The sequence below is a fragment of the Larus michahellis genome, chromosome 9, assembly GCF_964199755.1.
Source record: "Larus michahellis chromosome 9, bLarMic1.1, whole genome shotgun sequence".
Taxonomy (NCBI): Eukaryota; Metazoa; Chordata; class Aves; order Charadriiformes; family Laridae; genus Larus; species Larus michahellis.
This window is the reverse complement of record NC_133904.1, coordinates 49,500,531-49,521,717: the sequence shown is the minus strand read 5'-3', so window position 1 is coordinate 49,521,717 and position 21,187 is coordinate 49,500,531. Positions and strand designations below refer to the sequence as shown.

Here is a 21,187-nt window from a genome sequence, read left to right as displayed (position 1 = left end):
TTTAATATCGGTGCGTGCCGATGAGGTTCTTGTGCTGCCTGGTGCTCCTGGGAGAGCATCCTGGCTTCGCACCCGGCTTGTCTGACCCCACCAGCTTACACCACCTCTGAATTTGGCTCTCGGCTCTTAGTTTGTGCCTGCGATTTTGTAGTATCCAAGCTGCATTATTTTTCTTGTATCCCAAGAGCACTGAATAAAGCACCTAAATAGACTCTCTGCTCTCTTTTTCTAAAGAAGAGGTTGAATGAGTCTCTTGCAAACAATTTTGTTTCTTTCATTTAAAAGAACAGCCTCCGCCCCCAGCCTGAGCTAAAGCACGGCATTTATCTTTTGTCATTCCTTTTTTTTCCTGTGGATTTTATCCTGGCAGCTGAGAACGAACAGGCTTCAAAGACTCTGAAGGTGCGCGGGAACTGCAGGAACGGTGGCCGTCGATGGAACCTCTTCAAGCCTGGAGCTGAGAAGCTGCAAATCAGTAGGGTAAGGTGGTGTTTGAAATATGCCTCTGCCTGCTTCAGGGGTAGTATTTACCTGCCGCATGTTTAGCCTCGGAAACTAACAGTATGCTTTACTAACAGCTTCCTGAATCTGTGGTTTCTTCAGCCACAGTGTGGGATTTGTTTGTTATTAGAGTTGTTTTGTAACAATAAAAGAATAGGTGCGTTCCCTTCAGTGTATATCAGAGGCTTTATGGTCTAACAGAGGCATCGGGCCTCCTGTTTCTTTGGCTGAGTGTTCCTTGCAGGTGGAGGGAACTGTGATGTTTCTGATCACCTATGGATTTGCTCTGTGTTTTTGAGGATTTTTTTGTTTTTCCTTCCCTGTTTAACCATGTGTCCTCTGGGTTTGGTACTGCTACCAGCACCGTCTTGGTGACAAATTCACGTCACTGATTCTTTCCCAAAGTGTTTTGCAAATATAGGCACAATCCACTTTGTTCTTTTTTTGTGAATGGCGCTTCTATCAGGGGAAGTAAAAGCTGTTCTGGGCCTGGGGATGTCCACGTCTTTGGGAAAAATTCACAAAAGATGGCAAAAATTGTACCATTTGTCTGATATGTTTCCTTGCTTGGGTGGGGGATTGTTTTTCATCTACACTCTGCCGTGCGTTTGAAGTAGAGAGAGCTTGGTTATGCCATGGTCACTCTGAGTTGTCCAAAACCCAGTAGATTTGCTAGCTGGCAACTAACGTGATGCAAGGAGCGTTTTCTAGTGAATAGGGCAGAAGAGTTTTAGCCCTTGCTGTTCCTCAAGGGCAGACAAACAAAGGATGATCTGAGAGCCAGGAATTTCCCTGCTGGAATCAAGAGGGGGAACTGACCTTCAGTGGTTGTGTGTCTGTGGCTCTTTCCTTCCCCGTTGCTGTCCTTTCTTACCAGTCCTTTATTGTATTCATTTTGCCTTTGATACCTGATGAAATGCTTTCCTGACGTGTGATTTCCAGGGAGGACCTGGCCCCTGTGTCTGTTTTTCCATCACAGAAGCAGTAAGTTGGCAGTAAGGGTGACCGACTTCTCCAGCCTGCTTGCGTTGGGTGTTGGCGTTCAGGGAACATGTGTAGGGATGGTGACTTTCTGGAATGCCATCTTGCATCACTTCCGTTTTCTTTCCTGATTTTTTTTGTGGGCTGAGATACAAGCCAGAGGATAGACAGACAAGGAGCTCAGCCCTTCCGTTTCTCTCCCTTCCCTTTGGGTCCTACCTTGCTTCCCAGACATAAGCTTCTTTCAACTCAAGGAGGCTGTTCTGGTTATAGGCATGCTGAACATCTAAACTCCTGGAAGATAAAATGATCCAAATCCAATAGAGCTGTTTGTCCCCGGGGCCGAATAAAGGCATGCAACTGCAGAGTTGCTATTACAGCAGTGAAGTATCGTGTTGTACAGTATGCAAGCCCTACCTCACAATATCATCAGGTGTTTTACTCATATCAGCCATTTCCATGGTCAGGATCTGGTGCTGACCAGCGCATGGATGTGTTTGGTCTACCTTAATTAATCAAACACTTTCTTTATCTCTTAAAAGGAGCCATATGTTTTGCAGCCTTCATAGCTGTCCTTCAGGCCCTGCTTGGAAACCAAAGTGCTCTTCTGTTTTGACACAGTATTGCTACTGAACGCATGAGAAACAAGATGGTCTGTGTCCTGAGTCACCTCAATAAAACCAGACCTGTTTCTGATTGCAAACAGAGCCTGACGTTAGAGCATCCTTACAAAGGCAGCGGAAAAACTGAAACTTCAGCAAACCAAAAATACCAAAACCAAAAATTCAGCAAACCCAAAAAAGTTTGGGAAGGGTTAGTTAAGAAATTTTGCTACCCCTGTGTCAATATCTAGGAAGGATGTGGAACTGGAAAGGGAAATGAGCTTCTCATGAGCTTCTCGGAGACCTGTGTGTGATGTTTGGCTCAGACGTGGACGTGCCAAAGACCTGTGCCTCGCTGGGACAGAGGATTGGTTTTGGGTGGTGATCAAGATGCCCTCAGAGACTTGTTCAGCCCTGCCATTGGCAGCTTGTTGCTCAGCCTGAATTATGGCGAACAGGCAGGTGTGAAACCTGGGCTGGGGTTGATAAATCAGAGGGTACTGTGTTAAGTGCTGCAAGGGTACGATATATAAATGTGGCTCACAATAGCAGTGCTGGAAAATTCATCTGTCGCCTCTGCCCCAAGCTGAGTGAAGATCCACGGGTCTGTAAATCGCCTCTTTTCCAGGAAAAAAAATTCTTCTTTGGCAAGATTTATAATTTCGAGGTAAGATTTGTGGGCTTGGGTGTCTCTTGTCAGGTGCATTCATTGACAGGTGATGACCAGTCAGGTGGCAGAGCTAGCACAGAAAGGAGTGATTTATACGTCCAAACCAGAGGCCAAGCTTCTGTGGAAACTATGCCTGATTTCCATCTTGAATGGGAGTGTGTGAGGTGGAGAGAGAGCGAGAGGAGACTGACAAAGCATTGGGCTTGTCGTAGCGGCGTTGGTGCCGTCTTGGCGCTGGGAGAGTTGTGGGTGGGTGTGCAAAAAGGGCATTGGTATCACTACGTGTCACGCCAAAATGCGGAGCTGTTGATGAGCAGCTGCCTCGTGAACCCTCGGAGACTGCTTATTATTTGCTTTGCGCAATGTGCAGATTTTGGCAAAAAACATTCCCTGCCTCTTTTCTTCCTCTTTTTTTCATTTTTTTTCTCTCTTTTTTCTCTCTTTTTTTTTTTTTCGTGGGGGGTAGAATTGTATGTATGATTTAGAAATGGCATGCCTAGCTACCTGCTAACCCAGAAGTCTGGGCTGAGAGGCTGATCCTAAGCCCCAGGAGGAATCCCCCTTTTCAAAGCCGCTGTTTGTCATTGTTGTTTGTCACATCTGGTGACAGTGTCCATCATTTTGCAGCTGGCTGCGTCTTAATGCATCTGTCCGGGCAGCAGGGATGGCAAAATGCAGTTGCAGAGAGTAAGCGCTGGTAGCAGGAAAGGAGAGAAGGGCAAGTGTCTAATCCTGTGCTCCATCTCATCTCCATCCTAGGAGTGCACACATGCCTGCACAAACCTGTGTTTTTTCATACTGCTCGTGGCTCTCTTCTGGTATCAATCGTGCCCAAGCCGTCTGAACAAGCGAGTGTCTGCAAGTCTGGGCACAAGCTTTAGAAATTTTCTATGGAGTAGGTAAGGTTTATTGTTCCCACTTCCTAGGTGGGAGTAAGCCAACTGAAGCATTAGAGGGTGGTACGTGTAGAGCCACGCAATGATTTTTTTTATTTCTCTCCTAATTTTAAGAAGCAGGAAAAAGGTAAACAGGGTCAAACTGTGTCAACTTTTAAAAGCTATCAGTATTTTTTTTTTTTCTAAAAGTACACTTCTCAGCCAGGAGAAAACTCAGAATTGAAACAGTTTATGTGCAAAGCATTTTGTTTTAGCACTTAGGTCACTTAGAGCCTTTGCTTTTATGGGAGCAATTGGTCTTGATTTGCCAAACTTGCACGGGACCTCAAGGTGCCCAAGACTGCAGACTCTGCTGCAGCAGACAGCTGAAATGCCAAAGAGTAACCCCAAAGGCTGCCCCAGCTCTGACAGGGCCCTCGACATCTGTCGTGCCTCTGGGATTTACCCTCAGGCAGGTGCTGCCAGCTGGGACATGGCTTATTCTTGGGGACAATGGACAAGGGGAGAAATGAGTTACTTTCTCCAGCCCCAGAGCAATTCTGGGACATATTTTAATGGTCTGGATGGTAGAAGCAGAGGATGACCATCCCATCTTGGACCCAAATCACTGGTGATCTACTCCAGAAGGAGGTTCAGCCTATCCTAAAATCGGAGCCATCCTCTCAGTGTGCGGAGGGATGTGTGTTAGTTCTCTCTGTCTTACCTGTGACTAGAGATTTAATTTTTAGCCTTTAGCTTAGCAAAGATGACTGCAGCATTCCTGTTCTCTGCTCCTTTTCCCCCTTCCTGTCCTGTGTGCTCTTGTGCAAGGGACTAAAGCCCAAATTTATATGCTGGAGGAAGCCACCGTCTAATTAGTTAGAATAGTAACTTTGCATGAGAGCCAGCTTCTTTGACATCCCCTATACTAATAATAGGCAGCCCTGCTGGGCAAAGGGGTTGAATATTCACAAAAAAATCACCAACCCAGCCTGTCCTTTCTCCTCGCTAAGGCGTGAGCTATTTTGAGAGGCTGGTGGGGGGTTGCCATTGCGATGATGGTGGATGTGCGAGTCCACAGCTCCCCAAAGCTAGTCCCCACTGGCGTGTTTATGAGGAATAGGAAATTTAAACAACGTGCAGCCTCCAGCAGAACAGAGTGAAGGGAAAGTTGATTTGGGTTCTCTCTTGCTCACACTGTGCTGCAATGAATAGGGAATGCTGCTTGATATTCAGTACCAGCTCTCCTGCTTTCTATTTTTATCTTCTAGCATAATGCTGAGCGAGCATTTTGTTTAGTGGGGTTATTTTTTTTTTCCTATTTGAAATGCGTCCTGCACCATGTTTCTCTTGCCTTGCTGCTTAGGGGAGGAAGGGGATGTGGCAGGGATCGTGGACTGCTGCATCCTGGTACGTGAGCTGGATGTAATCCTACTCATTTCTTCGTCCTTCTGTCCATGCGAATAGGCTGATAGAAAAGCCCAGTCCCGTGGCTTTCCTGCTGCTAATTAGTTTAAATATCAGTGCGCTGGTTACGAGAGTTTTATATGCACATATGGAGGGCTGCCAGGAAAATACATCCTCTTTGAATCTCTTTTCTCTCATTTTAAACATTCAGTACTTCTGCGGGCAGGGTATGTCTGATCTATATATTTTTGGGGGGTTTGTTTTATATCTTGATAAACCTATTATGCTGATCTACTTAGCAGTGCTCTGAAATCTGGATATAGTTTTTTCCATTGCTTTCCTTCATGAAGCCACTTGTAGGCATTTATAAATGTTTTTTGCAAGTTCTGCAAGTCTCTGTGCCATATTGTTAAAAAAAAAAAATAAAATTGGCATCCTCATTCAAGGAGGAAGCAGCAATTCAGTCCAGGCTGACAAATCCTGATGCCCCTGTCTCAGAGCCTCATAACTCTCTAACGCTGTCATATGGTCCCCATCTGTCCGTGTGAAGAGTGCGCGGAATTAGTGGGGTTTGCAGCAGCGGGCAGCCTTTTAAGCACCTAGGGTCTGATGTGTCTAATCTGATTTAGTTTATGAACTGGTCAGAGCACGGAGAATGTTGAGTGAATGTGTATAGTCTCCGGTGAACTCTAGGTCATCCCTAAACCCATCTGCATCCATTTCGCATGAATGGACAGTGCTTTGAACTTGCTCCCCAGTGACTGTGAGGAATATTAGTGCAAAATACACTTTAGGATTCCTAGTACCACATATGAGCAGTACTTACAAACTTACCATGCTCTGGTTATTTTGTCTTGCTTAGAAATAACATTTAAGAGTGCTGTGGTTTTGTACAGAGCAGTGCTGGGGGCCGTACTTTGGTGTTACACCACCAGTGCCGTAGCATGGATGTTTCTCTACCACACTTGGGGACAGACAGGGCTCCAGTGAGTGTGAAGGAGAAGCTTGAAATGATGAAATGGTGAACTTTGAGTTGTGGGTTTCTGTTCTGGGTAGCACAAGAGAGAGATTTGAAGTTCCAGACTTAGGTTCTCAGTTTTTTAGAGGTTACGTGTAAGCTTATATGAAGAAGAATATGAGCTTCCAGTTCATGATGGTCTTTATAGTGCAATTAGACCTTGGGGTGTTCTCTGTGCAACTGCAGGTGGTGGGCACTGCATCCCACGTAGTATTAAATGTGTGTGTAATGGCAACTGTATGTAATCGCCTCTTCTGTGGTTCACATTAAGCTCTCTATCCTCATCTTAAATATCAGCTTGGAATGGATCCTTTTCCCTATTGCTCAGTAGTTCCACCTTGATTGCTCTGCTTCAACTCATTACTCAGCTCTGTCACTGTGTTTCACTCTGGGATATGGTTTATACAAAAGAAGCTTTAATGTAAACTCAATTTATGTTGCATTGCTAAAACCTTAATGACATTTTGCTTGGCAGCAGTATATACTTTATGTGGTTTGCCCTTCCCCAGTGCACTATGTTCTCAATAAGCTGAAGTCCATGGTAGGTGTAGCATGAAAAATCTCTGAATAAATATTGGAACAAATGCTTTTGTAGTGCTTCCTAAGCTCTGCCCGCATTTGTGATTCAAGGCCACTGGAGTGTCACCAGTATTTAGCTGAAAAGGAGCTAAATTTGGGAGGGAAAGGCGAAAGCACAGGTCATAGCTTCAAAATCTCTTCTGTAGTTGCTGAGATGTGATTCTGAGATGCACCTTCCATACAAAAGTGCTGCTGACGTCACTGGCCACTGGCTAGGTGAATACATCCAGAAATTAATGAAGGGATGAAGGGGAAGCGGTTACCATGCGTGTGGCTCCCTGTGCCCTCAGAGATGAGGTCCGAAGCATTTCACTGCATCATCCAACTGACATGGCCAAGGGCAATTCCCCTTCGGCTCCTGTGATGGAGAGCTGCAGTGTGGAGGTGGGAGGGCTGTCCTTCCTCTCCTCTGGTGGCGTGAGCTGTGTGCAATACCGTGCTCTGTCCAAAGCCCTTGATTTGTCTCCGTTGACACCATGGAAGGAAGATCTGGGACCATCCCCTCTGCTCCTTTCCCCTACCTGTTCTAATTTGATGATAGTCGAGTAATGTGGAGGGGATACGTTCATAAACACCCAAATGCAGTGCAGCTAGGCGCAGTGCTGTGGTGCTTTCTTTGACTGGCAAGGGAGAATCTGGGGCTGGCAGGGAAGGTGCAGTTGCTTTGGCTGGATTTTGCTGTGTGTTTTGAAATCAAGAAGCTGAAGTAGGGTTTGGGTAACAAGCTGCCACTACCTAGTACCACAGGTAGGAATAAAGGGTCTAATTTTATCCCTGGTTTTGTCCTATGGAATTACAGTGGTTTTCATACCTGAATTAAACATGGGACATTAACCCAGTACTGTGCTTGTACTTGGAGAATGGGGAGTATAAAATTAACAGGATGAGAAGCTGCAAAGGGAACTTGCGTGTTATATTAGTGAAACCACATGGTCTGCATTGAGCTCCATGATGAATCAGGGAAAACTTCATCTCTTAATGGACTGCACGGAATATAGAGAATAGTTCCCCTAATAAATCTCTTTCAGTCTCTAATATCTAGGGAAATACATTATCCTGTCGTCCAAAATCCTTGAGAGATCAGTCTTATCTGAACAAGAGTAGACATTTCATGTTAGCTCTGTCTGGTGTGATAGGGCCAGCAGTTGCCCTCCTGTGCAACTGGAAAAAGGACAGAATAATAGCATGGTTGCAGTACTGCTGTTATATTAAATACTGTTTGCCGTCACACTACCAAGACAGACTCGGCATCAGCAGGATGCATTGCAGCATCCTTTGAAGTGGGGGGAGGCTTCAGAGCCTGCAGACAAACACCCCCTTGTCAGGGGTGCAGCACAGAGCCTGTGGCTGTTGGGGACCACCTTCAGAGAGGTCTTTGGCTGCTGGCCTTGAACTACTCTCGCCCTCAACCGTGGATTTAACTTATGCTGCATGTGGAGAGCTGCTTGGGCACTGGTCGCTTCCCAGGTCAAGATGTATTTTCCTGCAAATCTACATGCTACCAAAGTGTTGTCTTTTGCAGTTCTGCTTGTCTGCTGTTGCTTTGTGTGGTGCTGTCAACCGTAGGGTTTCTCCCCAGTGATGCGATACATGATTTGGTAAGTGAGAGAAAGGAAGGCAGAATAATTGCTGCGAGACAGAAAGGTCCTGCTGTAAACCACAGCTGGAGTGGGGTGCCCAAGGAGCAGATTCCTCCAAAAGAGATGAGTCAGTATGGAATGATTCCCCTTTACAGTCGTCCTCATACAAGAACTTAAACATCTAAAAGCAGAAATAACCTCACCACTGCCCTTTGTATGACGGATGCTCCTTAGCTCTCTGTCTCTTGACATGCTTCCAAATTTTTAGGCGAGTTTAGCTTTGTCTGGAGAAATATGCAGCTCCTGCTACAGCCAGGCAATGATTTGTGACTGTGTTTTAAGGGGACTTGCTGTGCTGCAGGGGTACTTGGTGTCTCTGAGATATTTAGATGTGGAAGTGGATATGTCAAATCAGCATAATGCTGGGGAAGGGACTGAGCTGAACAGTGAGCAGCGTGTTTATGGGTAAGAATCAGGGGGAAGGCCACCAAGGCAGATATCATGGGAGGAGTCTGTTACAGCCATCCCAGCCAGGATGAAGAGGGCAGATGAAATATTCTATAAGCAGCTGGGAGAAGCTTCACAATCGCTAGCCCTTCTTCTCGGGGGGGGACTTCAACTTACCAGATGTCTGCTGGACATACAATACAGCGGAGAGGAAACAGTGCAGGAGGTTCCTGGAGTGTGTTGAGGATAACTTCCTGACACAGCTGATGAGGGAGCCAACTAGGGAAGGTGCCCTGCTGGACGTGTTGTTTGTGAATAGAGAAGGACTTGTGGGTGATGTGATGGTTGGATGCTGTCTTGGGCATAGCAACCACAAAATGACAGAGTTTTCAATTCTTGGAGAAGTAAGAAGCAGAACCTTGGACTCCCTGAGGGCAGACTTTGGCCTGTTTAGGAGACTGGTTGACAGAGTCCCTTGGGAGGCAGTCCTGAAGGGAAAAGGAGTCCAGGAAGGCTGGACATTATTTGAGAAGGAAATCCTAAAGGTCCGAGAGCAGGCTGTCCCCATGTGCAGAAAGACAAGCTGTCGGGGAAGAAGACTGGCCTGGCTGAACAGAGAGCTTTGGCTGGACTCAGGGGGGAAAAAAGAGAGTTTATGAGTTCTGGAAGAAAGGGCAGGCCGCTCAGGAGGACTACAAGATGGTTGTGAGGTTATACAGGGAGAAAATTAGAAGGGCCAAAGCCCACAATAAAAACTGTTTCTGTAAATACGTTAGCAACAAAAGGAGGGCGAAGGAGAATTTCCATCCTTTATTGGACGCATCCATAGTGACAAAGGATGAGGAAAAGGCTGAGGTACGTAATGCCTTCTTTGCCTCAGTCTTTAATAGTAAGACCACTTGTTCTCTGGGTATCCAGCTCACTGAGCTGCAAGACAGGGACGAGGAGCAGAATGAAGCCTCCATAATCCAAGGGGAAATGGTTAGTGACCTGCTACACCTCTTAGATACACCGAAGTCTGCGGGGGCTGATGAGATCCACCCCGGGGTACTGAGGGAGCTGGCAGGAGTGCTCACCAAGCCAGTTTCCATCATTTATCATCAGTCCTGGCTAACTAGGGAGGTCCCAGTGGACTGGAGGTTAGCAAATGTGCCACCTATCCACAAGAAGGGCCAGAAGGAGGATCTGGGGAACTACGGGCCTGTCAGTCTCACCTCGGTGCCGGGGAAGGTTGTGGATCATCTTGAGTGCCATCACATGGCACATACAGGACAAGCAGGTGATCAGGCCCAGTCAGCATGGGTTTGTGAAAGGCAGGTCCTGCTTGACTAATCTGATCTCCTTCTGTGACAAGGTGACCCTCTTAGTGGATGGGGGAAAGACTGTGGATGTTGTCTACCTAGACTTTAGTAAAGCCTTGGACACCGTTTCCCATAGCATGCTCCTGGAGAGACTGGCTGCTTATGGCTTGGATGGGTGTACTCTTCACTGGGTGAAAAACTGGCTGGATGGCTGAGCCCAACGAGTTGTGGTGAATGGATTTAAATCCAGTTGGCGGCTGGTCACAAGTGGTGTTCCCCAGGGCTCGGTATTGGTGCCAGTTCTCTTGAATATCTTATCAATGACCTGGCTGAGGTAACTGATTCCACCCTCAGCAAGTTTGCAGAGGGCAGCAAGCTGGGCGGGAATGTTGGTCTGCCTGAGGGCAGGATGGCTCTGCAGAGGGATCTGGACAGGCTGGATCCATGGGCTGAGGCCAGTGGTGTGAGGTTCAACACGGCCAAGTGCTGGGTCCTGCACTTGGGCCACAACAACCCCATGCAATGTTTCAAGCTTGGGGCAGAGTGGCTGGAGAGCTGCCCGGTGGAAAAGGACCTGGGGGTGCTGGTCGACAGCCAGATGAATATGAGCCAGCAGTGTGCCCAGGTGGCCAAGGTGGCCAACAGCATCTTGGGTTGTATCAGGAACAGTGTGGCCAGCAGCACTAAGGCAGTGATCACTTCCCCGTACTCATCACTCCTGGGGCCCCACCTTGAATACTGTGTTCAGTTTTGGGCTCTTCATGACAAGAAAGACATTGAGGTGCTTCACTGAAAGGTTATCAAGCGCTGGAACAGGCTGCCTAGGGAAGTGGTGAGGTCCCCATCCCTGGACACATCTAAGGACATGTAGATGTGGTGCGGAGAGACATGATTTAGTGGTGGACTTAGCAGTGCTGGGCTAACGGTTGGACTCTGTGTGAGCCGATGCAGGCAGGATGCAGGAACAACCACAAAACCACAGATGAAAGGCAAAGAACAAGTTTAATCTCGATACCTCACAGACCGGGGAATCTGAAGCAACACCCGGGCAGAGGCACGCAAGCAGGGACCGCGGGCACCGGGGAGTGAGAGAGAGGCCTTGTTAGCAAGAGTCCTTGGCAGCGAGAGAGTCCTTGTTAGCAAGAGCGGGCGCAGACTCCCCGTTCTTGCTGGTATTTAAAGGGTTCAAACAGGCATAGCTTTCTCACTGTGCTTTGATCTTCTTCATCAACAGGCCAGGTTCTCAAGCGGCTAGATGAGGTGTCCCTGAGCCCATCTCAGACTTATGTTATCTAAGTGCAAGTGTTTTTCTTGCAAGCACCCGAGGACTGAATAACAATTAGTGTGATATATGTGTTTTCCAGTACCCCAGGTGTGAGTCACTTGAGCGTATTTACAATCCTCCTCGCTGATCTTCCATTGCTTTCCCACAGACTCATTGATCTTGAAGGTCTTCTCCAGCCCAAACAGTTCTATGATTCTATGTTGCTAAGCAGTGACGGGGCTGCCTTTGTTGCAGTTGTCTTTGGGGCGCTGAAATGGGCTGCAATCAGGTGAAACCCTCTAGAAAGCAGGAATACAAAGAGGAAAAGGTAATGTAAAGCTTTTCAAGGCTTCGCCGTGGCAGTGATATACTCAGGTGTCTTGGCAATGATCCCTGTGTTCCTGGAATTGCACCGGGCAATGCTAACGGAAGCTGTCCTGTGGGATTGCCTTTGTCTTGTGAGTGACTCCTAGATGTTCGGCTGTGTGGGCCACTGCTGGCTGGAGCACCTCGGGGAGATTTCCACTGTCTTTGCAGTATGACAGACCTGGGCTCTGCACTGTGAGGCTTTCAGCTCCACAGCAGCTCCACGAAATGGTTAAGAAGCTAATGCAGTCTTTTGCAGACGGGTATGTTATTTTGTCTCCATCAAGCCTGCTGAACAGCGTACTGTCAGGTGTTTTCCCTGTAATTGCACGGTGTGCTTGCCGTGAGATTCCCCTGCTGAAATAAAACACAGCACAACTGGCCAGCCAACGCCGCGAGCGAAGCTCCCAGGATGTGATGTTTCAGTGCAAGGTAAGAAAGATGTTTCTAGACTCTCCTCCCATCGCTGGCAGGTCAGTGATTTGTGCAGGTGAGAAATTTCTTCCTAGAGGTGAGGAGGGAGAGCTGTTCCCCACCACAGTGTCCGTCCCTTCTCTTTACTGTGGCCAGGGTGTGTGAGGGATTGAGCTGCTCGTGGTCTTGTGTTACTCATTTATCTGTGTGACTTCGCTGGAGCCAATGAGTATGTAAAGTGAAATGCCTCAAGCGTTTTTAATGTTGGGTGCCAGGGTGGATAAGGGTGATGGATGAGGGAGGAAGATAGTGAAGGGAGATGTCTCAAATATAAACTGAGCAATAATCCTGCCCAAATGTGAAGTTCTTGCTCAGGCAACGCCACTGTGGGAGGCAAAGCTTTGGCTGGGAGAGAAGTAAGAACCTGAAGCACTGGTACTTTCAAAACAAGGACATGTGAAAACAAAAATCGTCAATTCTCCTGGCTTAGCCAGCTGCGAAGATTAGTGAAATGTTCAGTCCCACCTCTACAGCATTTTGCAGTGACGGAGTTGTTCTAGAAATGGATTTTGTCCGTCTTTTGCCAGTCGTTGGGGACTGGGTAAGAAGAGCCAGTGGTTGGATCTTCTTGTACACATGATTTATTTCCCTACATTCTTTATTAGGGACATCTCTTTCGCTTCTAAGATACCTCACTTTTATTTTTAACACTGGACAAATATCAAATATTCCTCAAGAGAGATCTATGATTATGGCTCAGTTTTGACAGTTGAGAGTAGTCCAACTGACATACTCGCTTCATCTGAAATGCTGCTATTTTGGGCTCTGTTTTTGTTTTTAGCCATCAGTGATAAGTTTGCATTTCCTATGGCTGATATTTTGGGTTGACGCGAGTTGTCACAAATCAGGTCTGCAGTGGACCTGGCTGTAGTGTTTGAAACTCCACTGTGTAAAATGGTTATCTCCCGTGTCAGTTTTGTTCTGTCGTTTCTGTTTTGATACTCTTTCACTCCAAACAAAGCAGAATTAAATCCCTGCATCCCATCTGGTCACCGCTAAATAATTTGGTTTACACCTTGCTGAAGCATTTTATAAGTGCTTCAGCAGAAAGACTTTTTTTCCTCTCCTTTTTTCTTTTTTTGCCTTATGATAAAGACAAACCGAACTTTACAGGGACTTCTTTGGGAATCGGACATTTTCCAGCTATTATTTTGCAAACTATTAGAGCGGCAGATCATGAGGTGGGAACCCAGTTATGCAAACAAAGCCACGTCACTCTTGGCCAAAAATAGCTTCAGTACGTGTGCATTAAGGTGGAAACGGAGGCCTTTGGTGTACGTACAGCAAACAGCGATGGGAGGGAGGCGAGAGGGAAGGCTGCAGCTTTTTGTTTAGAGCCTCTCAGGAGATATTTAGAGAACGTGTGTTTTCCAGAGACAAGCAGAGTATTGCCGCGTATAATTTCAGTGGGATAGGAGCCACTGCCTTTCCTGTACGAAAAGGGGACAAGGGTTTTGAGAGATGGCACTCTGTTCCCAGGGGTGTTAATAATTTTTAACATCCAGGTCCCACACAGAGCATGAAGAAACACTGGAGAATAGTTAAAAAATGTTTTCTTTCCATTTTTTCCTCTACTCGGTCCATTTCTAGCACAGCGAAAGCCTGTTTGTTTCTGCAGTCTCGTGTGATTCTTAAATAACCCGTCGGTTCTGTGCTGTGGGAGATGGTTTTACATCTCATTGCGGAGATGTTTCCTTTGCTACCTTGGCTTAAGTCTTCATCTGTTTTCATTTCAGCCTCCTCCAGCGCTGCAGTGCCCTAAATAATTTTGAGATCACCCTACTAGCTGTTTGCTGTGTGCTTGTGGCCATGCTGCCTGTTAAGTTTACTGGGTATTTGCAGCAGGGATGTGGTCTGGCTTCTTTTAATGTGCCGCATGTTACTCTCCACCAGGCTTAAAATAAACTTTTTTTTTTTTTATTATTTCTTCTATAATATTGCTACACTGAGCTCCCTTTGCAGCAATGTGTTTAATTGCAGTCTGTTATCTAGCTGTTAGGAGATCGTGTAGTGTTTCTGGCCCAAGATACAGTTTTGGATAAATAGGGGAGATAAAGTAGGAGCTCAGGTATGCAACATGCAGCTTGTAGGTGTGCAAATGTACTTTCTATTGGATTCAAGCCTCCTCTTTATGAAGACTTGCAATTTCTTATCTCTCAATACTTTTCTGGGATGAGCCGAAAGGGGCCCATGAAGTTGAACAAAGGCTTGCCATCTTCTGTAATGGGCAAAGCAGTTCCCAGGCACTCTTCATTAGCTATTCCTCACAGACGTTTTTTGTCTCAATTAGAAATCTTGTTCAAATTATCTCTATATTCATCCAGAATTGCAAGTGCGTATCAGAATATTTTCCTTAATGTGTTCAAACGGGAGTTCTCTATTCCTGCTCCTCCTCTTTCCAAAGTTATGAATAAAGTTTTTCTTCTGCAAAAATTTCCAAACACAGATTTTTTTATCGTTTAGGTTCCCCCCTCCAAGTTGTTTTATATGTGTGTGCCTGTTTCAATCATTAGGATGTTTTGCCTCTTCCAAAGTTCAGCGTTTTCCACACAGGATTCCCATACGTGTTGCTGTTTAGGTTGGGCCAGTTGAGTATGGCTGTATTCCGAAATAGCTGACCTCAGCTAAGCACCAGCATGCACAGCTGCACAGAAGGGGCAGATTCGTGCTGATTTATTGGCCTGTCAATTAAGTAAGAGCACTAGGATTCTTGCTGCATGGCTGAGAGGTTAAGTATTGTGGTCACAGCAAAAGATCGGTTTTCTTAAATGGAGCTTCTCGTTTCTATACATTTATGTTTAATTAAAATATTCCTATATCCTGCACTCTTCAGCATTAATTCTGAGATTTATTTTGAACCGTTGCCAGGGGAATACATTGTTATGGCATCCTCTTTCCACATCTATTAGCAGGAAGAGGATAATTGAGGAAATCTCACACAGATTTAATTGGGGACTGAGGGCAGGAGCAGGGAGGGGGAGAAACACAACACAGAAGTAGGTCAGAAGTTTGGCAGTGGATAACTCTTGCTTGACACTGAGCGATTGAACTGAGCGGCGCTGGTGTAGGCAGCCGTGGCTCTGTCGTGATTTTGGGGTTAACCAGGTAATTGGTGGTGGTGCGAAAGGAGTTGCCTCCCATATAGCTTATATAACGTGCCGCATATAGGCCAGTGTGCGGCCAGTCGTTTCTGTGGCGCGGAGCATGGTGCAGCCGCCTCTGCGGGAGTCCCAAGGGCGGGCGGTGATCCCTCGTGGCTTTGTACAGCATGGGTAAGGAAATGGGGGTGGCTGAGAGCAGTTCAGCCTGGTTTGGGGGCAGGCTTTGTGCAATTTTAAGCTCTAGTCAGGAAGGAAGGCGTCATGCGCCGTTTGCAGCCGCCTGTGAGATGCTGGGGAGCAGCGTCCTTGCAAGGATGAGCCCCGGGCCGTGCAGGGAACGTGTACTCCCTTTGCACCTTGTTGGCCCCTCCACTTGCGCAGTGGAGCCACGGCTCTTGTGCTGGCAGCAAAGCTTCTGCAGCCTCTGGGGCAGGGTCAGGATCTTCTTCCAATTATTATTTCATTATTTGCTTTTTGCCTGATGTGGCTGCAACACGTGGCACTGTTCTGCAAATCTGCATTAGGCGTTCCTTCCGCTGATGATGCTTCTGCTGTCTGGTTAGATCCACGTGCTAAAGTCTGGATGCACAGTGCAGATGCCTAAGCAGGCCACATGCAAAAACCTCGTGAAGCTGCAGTCTTTTGGTCAGGGCTCTAAAAATGTGCTGATTTTCCTTGAGATGCTGCTCTGTTTTCTGGATCGGAGTGCAGTGGCTCCTCCATCCAGCTTTCAGACTCTGAAGTCCCACTTGCAATGTAAACTTTGGGTCTGTATTTTGGACTTTCTTTCTGTTCTGTGCCCGGACAGTCCCTAAGGCAAACCTGTACCGTGTGTGGCTCCTGGGCTGGGCTGCACCCCCAAAGCAGATTCCTGCCCGCTGTGGGATGCTGACACACCAGCATCACCGTCCACATGCACCACAAACTGACTTGGGATGCACGGCTATGACACCAGCAGCACATGGGGTTATGTGGGCGTCGAGGGTACCTCCTCCAGGGACGGCAGACTTGGCGGGGGAATGTGGCAGGCGGAAGCAGCAGAGGAGGAGAACCCCCAGTGCTCATGACTGGCAGTCTTTTTAGTTGGTAGCTCATTTGTGGTCTTTAACAGCCCACCCTGCCGGGGGTGTGGGCAGGAATGAGTTAGAGCTTCCCTGCAGCCATGAGATAAACAGCAGATAATCACAGTAAATTGTCCTATTCTTTAATATCATCTTCCTGACTCACTCTGCAATACTGGAAAACTCATTGCTCTTGCCGTACTTCGGCGTTCCTGTCCCTAGAAGGGGCAGCATAGCGCTGGCCTCCGTGCTGCAGCGTTGTGAGACTGTCGCGTCCTGGTTGTTCGGATGCAACAGATGTTGGGTATCAAAATGTTTAATTTGGTTTTATGCTGCTGGGGTGGCAGTGCTCATTGCAGTCATGTCCCTTGGGATGTTTTTGTCGCTTGGGGGAAGTACAGCACCGTTGCCTTGGGGGAAGGCCAGTAGTGTTGGTGTGTGGCATGAACTCTGTATTTGTTGTCTGGGATCGCTGTGTCCAGGGATGCTCGGGGTTAATGAGTGGAAAGAGACAGCTGGGGGATGGCCTGTGGAGTTGCCCATCGCCTGGGAGGAGAGGATGAACCACCATGTGCGAGATGGCAGCCGGGCTGCCCGGGGGGCTGCAGTGATGACCAGGAGCAGAACTGGGTACACTTTGCACGTTGTCTCCCAAAACTGGAGCTGGGCAAAGGCCGCAGCTGGTGCCTTTGGCAGGCCTGGCCTGGCCCGCTGCCGCGAGCCCTGTGGTTTAGCTCCGAGCTGGGAGCAAACCAGCTGGAGCGAGAGACGGCTGTGCCGTGTGTTTGTGGTTGAATATAGTTTGTGGCCTCCGGTGTGGACCGAGTCTGTTGTTCTGAGCTTGGGCAAACAGTAAGAAGCAGCGTTTGCCCTAAAGAGCCCACAATGCAAACACAGACAGGCACTTTCTAATAGACAAAGCAGAAGAAGAGAAGACGGGCTTTAATTACAAATCTTGCTGTTGAATATATTTACTGGGTTTCCCGAAAGCCTCTTCCACCAGCATTGCCAACCTGAAGCATCAACAAATACAGCTCTGGCTTAGAAACTGAGGCAATTAAGAAATACAAACACACGGAAAAGGGTGGGGGTTATTTGCCTCTGTTTTTTGAGCCTCGAGGGAGTCCGTTCTCAAGCTTTTTCATCTAGTCTCACATAGCAGAAACTTTTTCAACTTGTATTCAAAAAAAAAAAAAAAGAATTATTCTCATGATAGCAGCAGGTCACAGGCTCTTTCTCAGGCCATAATACGGGGCAAAGCCCTGCCTGCCACTCGGGGCTTTCGCTGCCATACCTCGCTGCCAAGGTTTTTGGGTTTCTTTCCTCATTACTGCTTTCTAGGATCCTCCCCCCGTTGAAGCGTTGCACTGTGGGTGCTGCTGTGGTGGTTAACCTGCGTATTTTCTCTGGGATGAGTCTTTCTTTCCAGCTCCCAGTTGTACAGCCCACTGGGGCTGCAGATGTGTCAGCTTGTACTGGAACAGAATGTACAAAAAATACAGTCCTCAAGGACGTGGCTTTATATACTACAGTGGCTGATGGCAGAGGATGGAAAAGGTCTTGTTTTCTCTGGAAATCTTTATTCTTAATGTGCATTCGGGAGAGAGAGGCAAAAAAGTGTGTTCTGCTAAACCTAAGTTAAGAAGCTTGTTCAATTTTTAAACAGTTACATAAAGCCATCAAAGTCTGACAGGAGAGAGATGCAAGTTTGTGCAAAAGAGAAAGGGAAAAAGAAGCTGAAATGGAGTGTTCAAGTTAATTCCCCCAGGCTTACACCTAAAACAGCCTTAACTCATAGATGAACCCGCTCCTGCTCTTTTTCTTTTCTTCCTTTCTCATTTTTTCCCCTTTCTTGACAAAGGTCTTCATGTTGCTGCACTCCTGGCTAAGTGTGAATGCTTCTTACGCCAACACTGCTGCTTTTACCAAACCATCTCTGGGTTCAAATAAGCATTTCTGTGCTACCCTTGGGAAAACAAACTCGTGTGGACATAAGCAATGGGAATAGGGTCTGAAACACAGGCAGGGATCCCAGATTCCTGCATGGTTTTGCTCCTCAACAGCTAGGTCTATATGAGATTCCCTGTTTGCTACTGAAATGGTAACATTTGGGGTACTCGGCAGTACCAAGACTCAAGCCTTGGTGGGGAGCAAGTGCTGCTTTGGCCCATGGCTCAGAGCCAGCTAAGCCTCCCCCAAAAAAGTCTGCCAGTTCCTGATGATGGCTTTTTCTTAATGAAAGAAGAAATTGGAAACATTGCTTGATGCAAGGCTGCCGGGGATCACAGCTAACTGCTGGGGGGGAGTTGGGGCATATTCATGTCCCTTCCAAAAGGAAGAAGTAGGGATAGTCTGACGGGATGGCATTACAGTCACACTGTGCTGTACGAGTCTCACGATCAAAACCATACCTATCTGCGAAAGAGTGCAAGAAACAGCAATCAGACACAGTTTTGATGCCCTTACTAGTTTTGATGCACCTGGGACCAAATCCCTCTTTGGCACTGTGCTGTCAGTGGACCTGTGATGAACAGTCAGAGGGGCATCTGATCACAACCACCTCCACTGTGACTGTGTAAGGTGCTGGAGGAGTTCAGTTCATGCCTTTTCTGGGCTGCTGGCTGTAACGCGGTGGGAGTATAAATATTTCTTAGGAGCTCAGAGCTGGGAATTCATCTGCTGTCTTTGAGGGTTCTGAAACACAGTCATGGAGTTGAGACCCAGGTTTGACCTCGCATCTGCCATTCATGTTTGCTTGGCCAGTTGTTTGACTCGAACACTGACATTCCTATTTGAACTCAGAGGTTGGTAGGGCACTTTGCCTGCAGTCTTTGGATGCACTTTCCTGATCTTTAAGTTTACTGAGGTCCAGTTTTGAGGTCGGTTCTGATGGTGTTTGTCACTCCCTCTGCCAGAAGAGAAGAGATGGGCAAGTGGACTCTGAGCAACTCCCTGGCACCTCTTGACCATTGTCTTCCAGGTACTTTGCAGGTAGCGATTCAGGAGCTGAATGGCGCACTCTTCATTAGACAATAGATACTGGGTAAGGGCTTGTGCTATAGGATCACTCTTCTCTGGATAATGCATAGAGATGTTCCAGGTCTTTGAGTAATATTAATCTGTTTATATCTACTACCTAGATACTAGAAATCCATTATATCTGGTTCTGTCTAGACATGATCAAGGACATACTTTCAACTCCCATTATTTTTTGATGGCATTAATATTCAAGCATGTCTTTGTCTTAAAATGTATTCTGAAAGTTGTAGTTATTGAGGAAATTCATTAAGAATAAAAAGAAGTCCTCTGACAAAAAGGGTGTCATATCACAGAAGTATACATGGAGGGTAGCTGGCAGATCTGCTATCAGAGTGCTTTCCTCCGATCACCACGACGACTCTGAGCTGTCGTTTATGTGTGGCTGAATAGGCAAATGAAACTCAGAAAAGCCATATGATTTCCTCCAGGTCATGGAGGACAGCTGAATTAACTGCTCTTGACTCCGTGACCTCTCTATAGGTTACGATCCTTTTTATTCAGTTGCCAAACTTTCTAATGTTGTATTCCATATTGAGAACCTAGCTTTGGTTAGCCTTAGCCATTCACTTTCTTCACATCTGCTGTAAAGGAGATGTTTAGATGAAAACCTACCACACCTATCATGAGCATAATAATTGTTCTGATCGAATCTTGAGGAAATTGCTATTTAACGGTGCTTGGTTGGTAGCTGGAAGCCCTGGTTTGCCACTCTTGGGAGAGTGGAGTGGAGGTGGGAGCCAGGAATCTTCTACTGAATTTTCTTTACATAATAAAGAGTTTTTGGCCGGAATGGATATATCTTCTTTCGTATGCACAACAAGGCTTTGTTCTAGGAGAGGGATTCCTAGAGAAAAGAGTTGGGAGAAAAAATGCTCAAAATTCAGGTTTGCACAAGTCTGCCCTTTAAAACATTAGCGGCATTTGAGACTCTGAAGTGCTCTCGTGCTCTCTGTAAATCGCACCGTTTCCTTCCTGTGTTTGAGAAGTGCCTGAACCTCCTCTGAGCTCTCCGCAAGCTGCAGGACATCGATGTTTACTTTAGGGTACCTGACTCAGTGGCATTATCTGTGTCTCACAGCACTGTCTCCAGCCTGAAGGTCTGAAAATCTGTTTTCAAGACGATCAGAGCACAAAAGCGTCTGTACCCTTTATGCCTCTGAAGAGCTGCCCTGTGTCTGCATGGCAGTGTCTGAAGGGACTGACGGATTTGGTAGGACTGTGCCAAAGGTCTCAGTGTTGAGAAACTCGCTGCGTCAAGTTTTTTCTTTTACCTTCTTGTCACAGGTTGGGGAAACTTTCCTCCTTTGATGCCCAGATCACTGTGTGTGCCAAAGAGCTGCTAGTTGGGCTGTTGGCGTAGTTACAGTTTAGGGATAACTAAAGTGCTTCCCCCCATTTATATTGCTGGGGGAGTCTTTGGGACTATATAAATACAAGTAATTGTCATTAGAAAAACTCAAAATATTTTTGCTCACACAGCCTCAGGTAAAGGACTAATAATGAAGATGGGCCACAAGGGAGCCAATTCTTGCATAATTAAACCCACTGGTGTTTGTGTGACAGATGAAAAAGAAATATTTTGGTCTGCTCAGTGGGGGTACAGTCACTGCTCCGTCAAAAATCACGTGGCAGGAAGAGAAAGAAGAGTTTACAATTCCTGTGCCCAGTGTTGGCGTGCCTTAGGGTGAAAGGACGGTGCAGTGGGAGCTGAGGGTGGCTTCAGCCAGGTGTGGAAGGCAGGAGGCCGTGGGTCAGGCGGCTGCGGTGGTCTCAGTGGTGGAGAACCCTGGTGTTGACTGATCAGCGAAAACGGGGAGACTGCTTTGGTGCGTCTCTCCCAAAACCACTCTGAATTTCCCAGGGATTGAAGAAGGTTTTTGTAAACGAGAAGCAGAGGAATTTTGATGAAGCATCCATCAAG

At 46.9% G+C, this 21,187-nt stretch overlaps 1 protein-coding gene across 2 annotated transcripts in view; it reads left to right on the top strand.

Moving 5' to 3' along the window:
* Positions 1 to 21,187, top strand: part of ARHGEF9 (Cdc42 guanine nucleotide exchange factor 9) — a 230,224-nt gene that overhangs the window by 41,224 nt on the left and 167,813 nt on the right. For both annotated transcript variants that reach the window (XM_074600207.1, XM_074600206.1), the window contains exon 5: positions 371 to 480. In XM_074600207.1, coding sequence (XP_074456308.1) covers positions 371 to 480 — 110 coding nt within the window. The remainder of the gene's footprint in view (positions 1 to 370; positions 481 to 21,187) is intronic.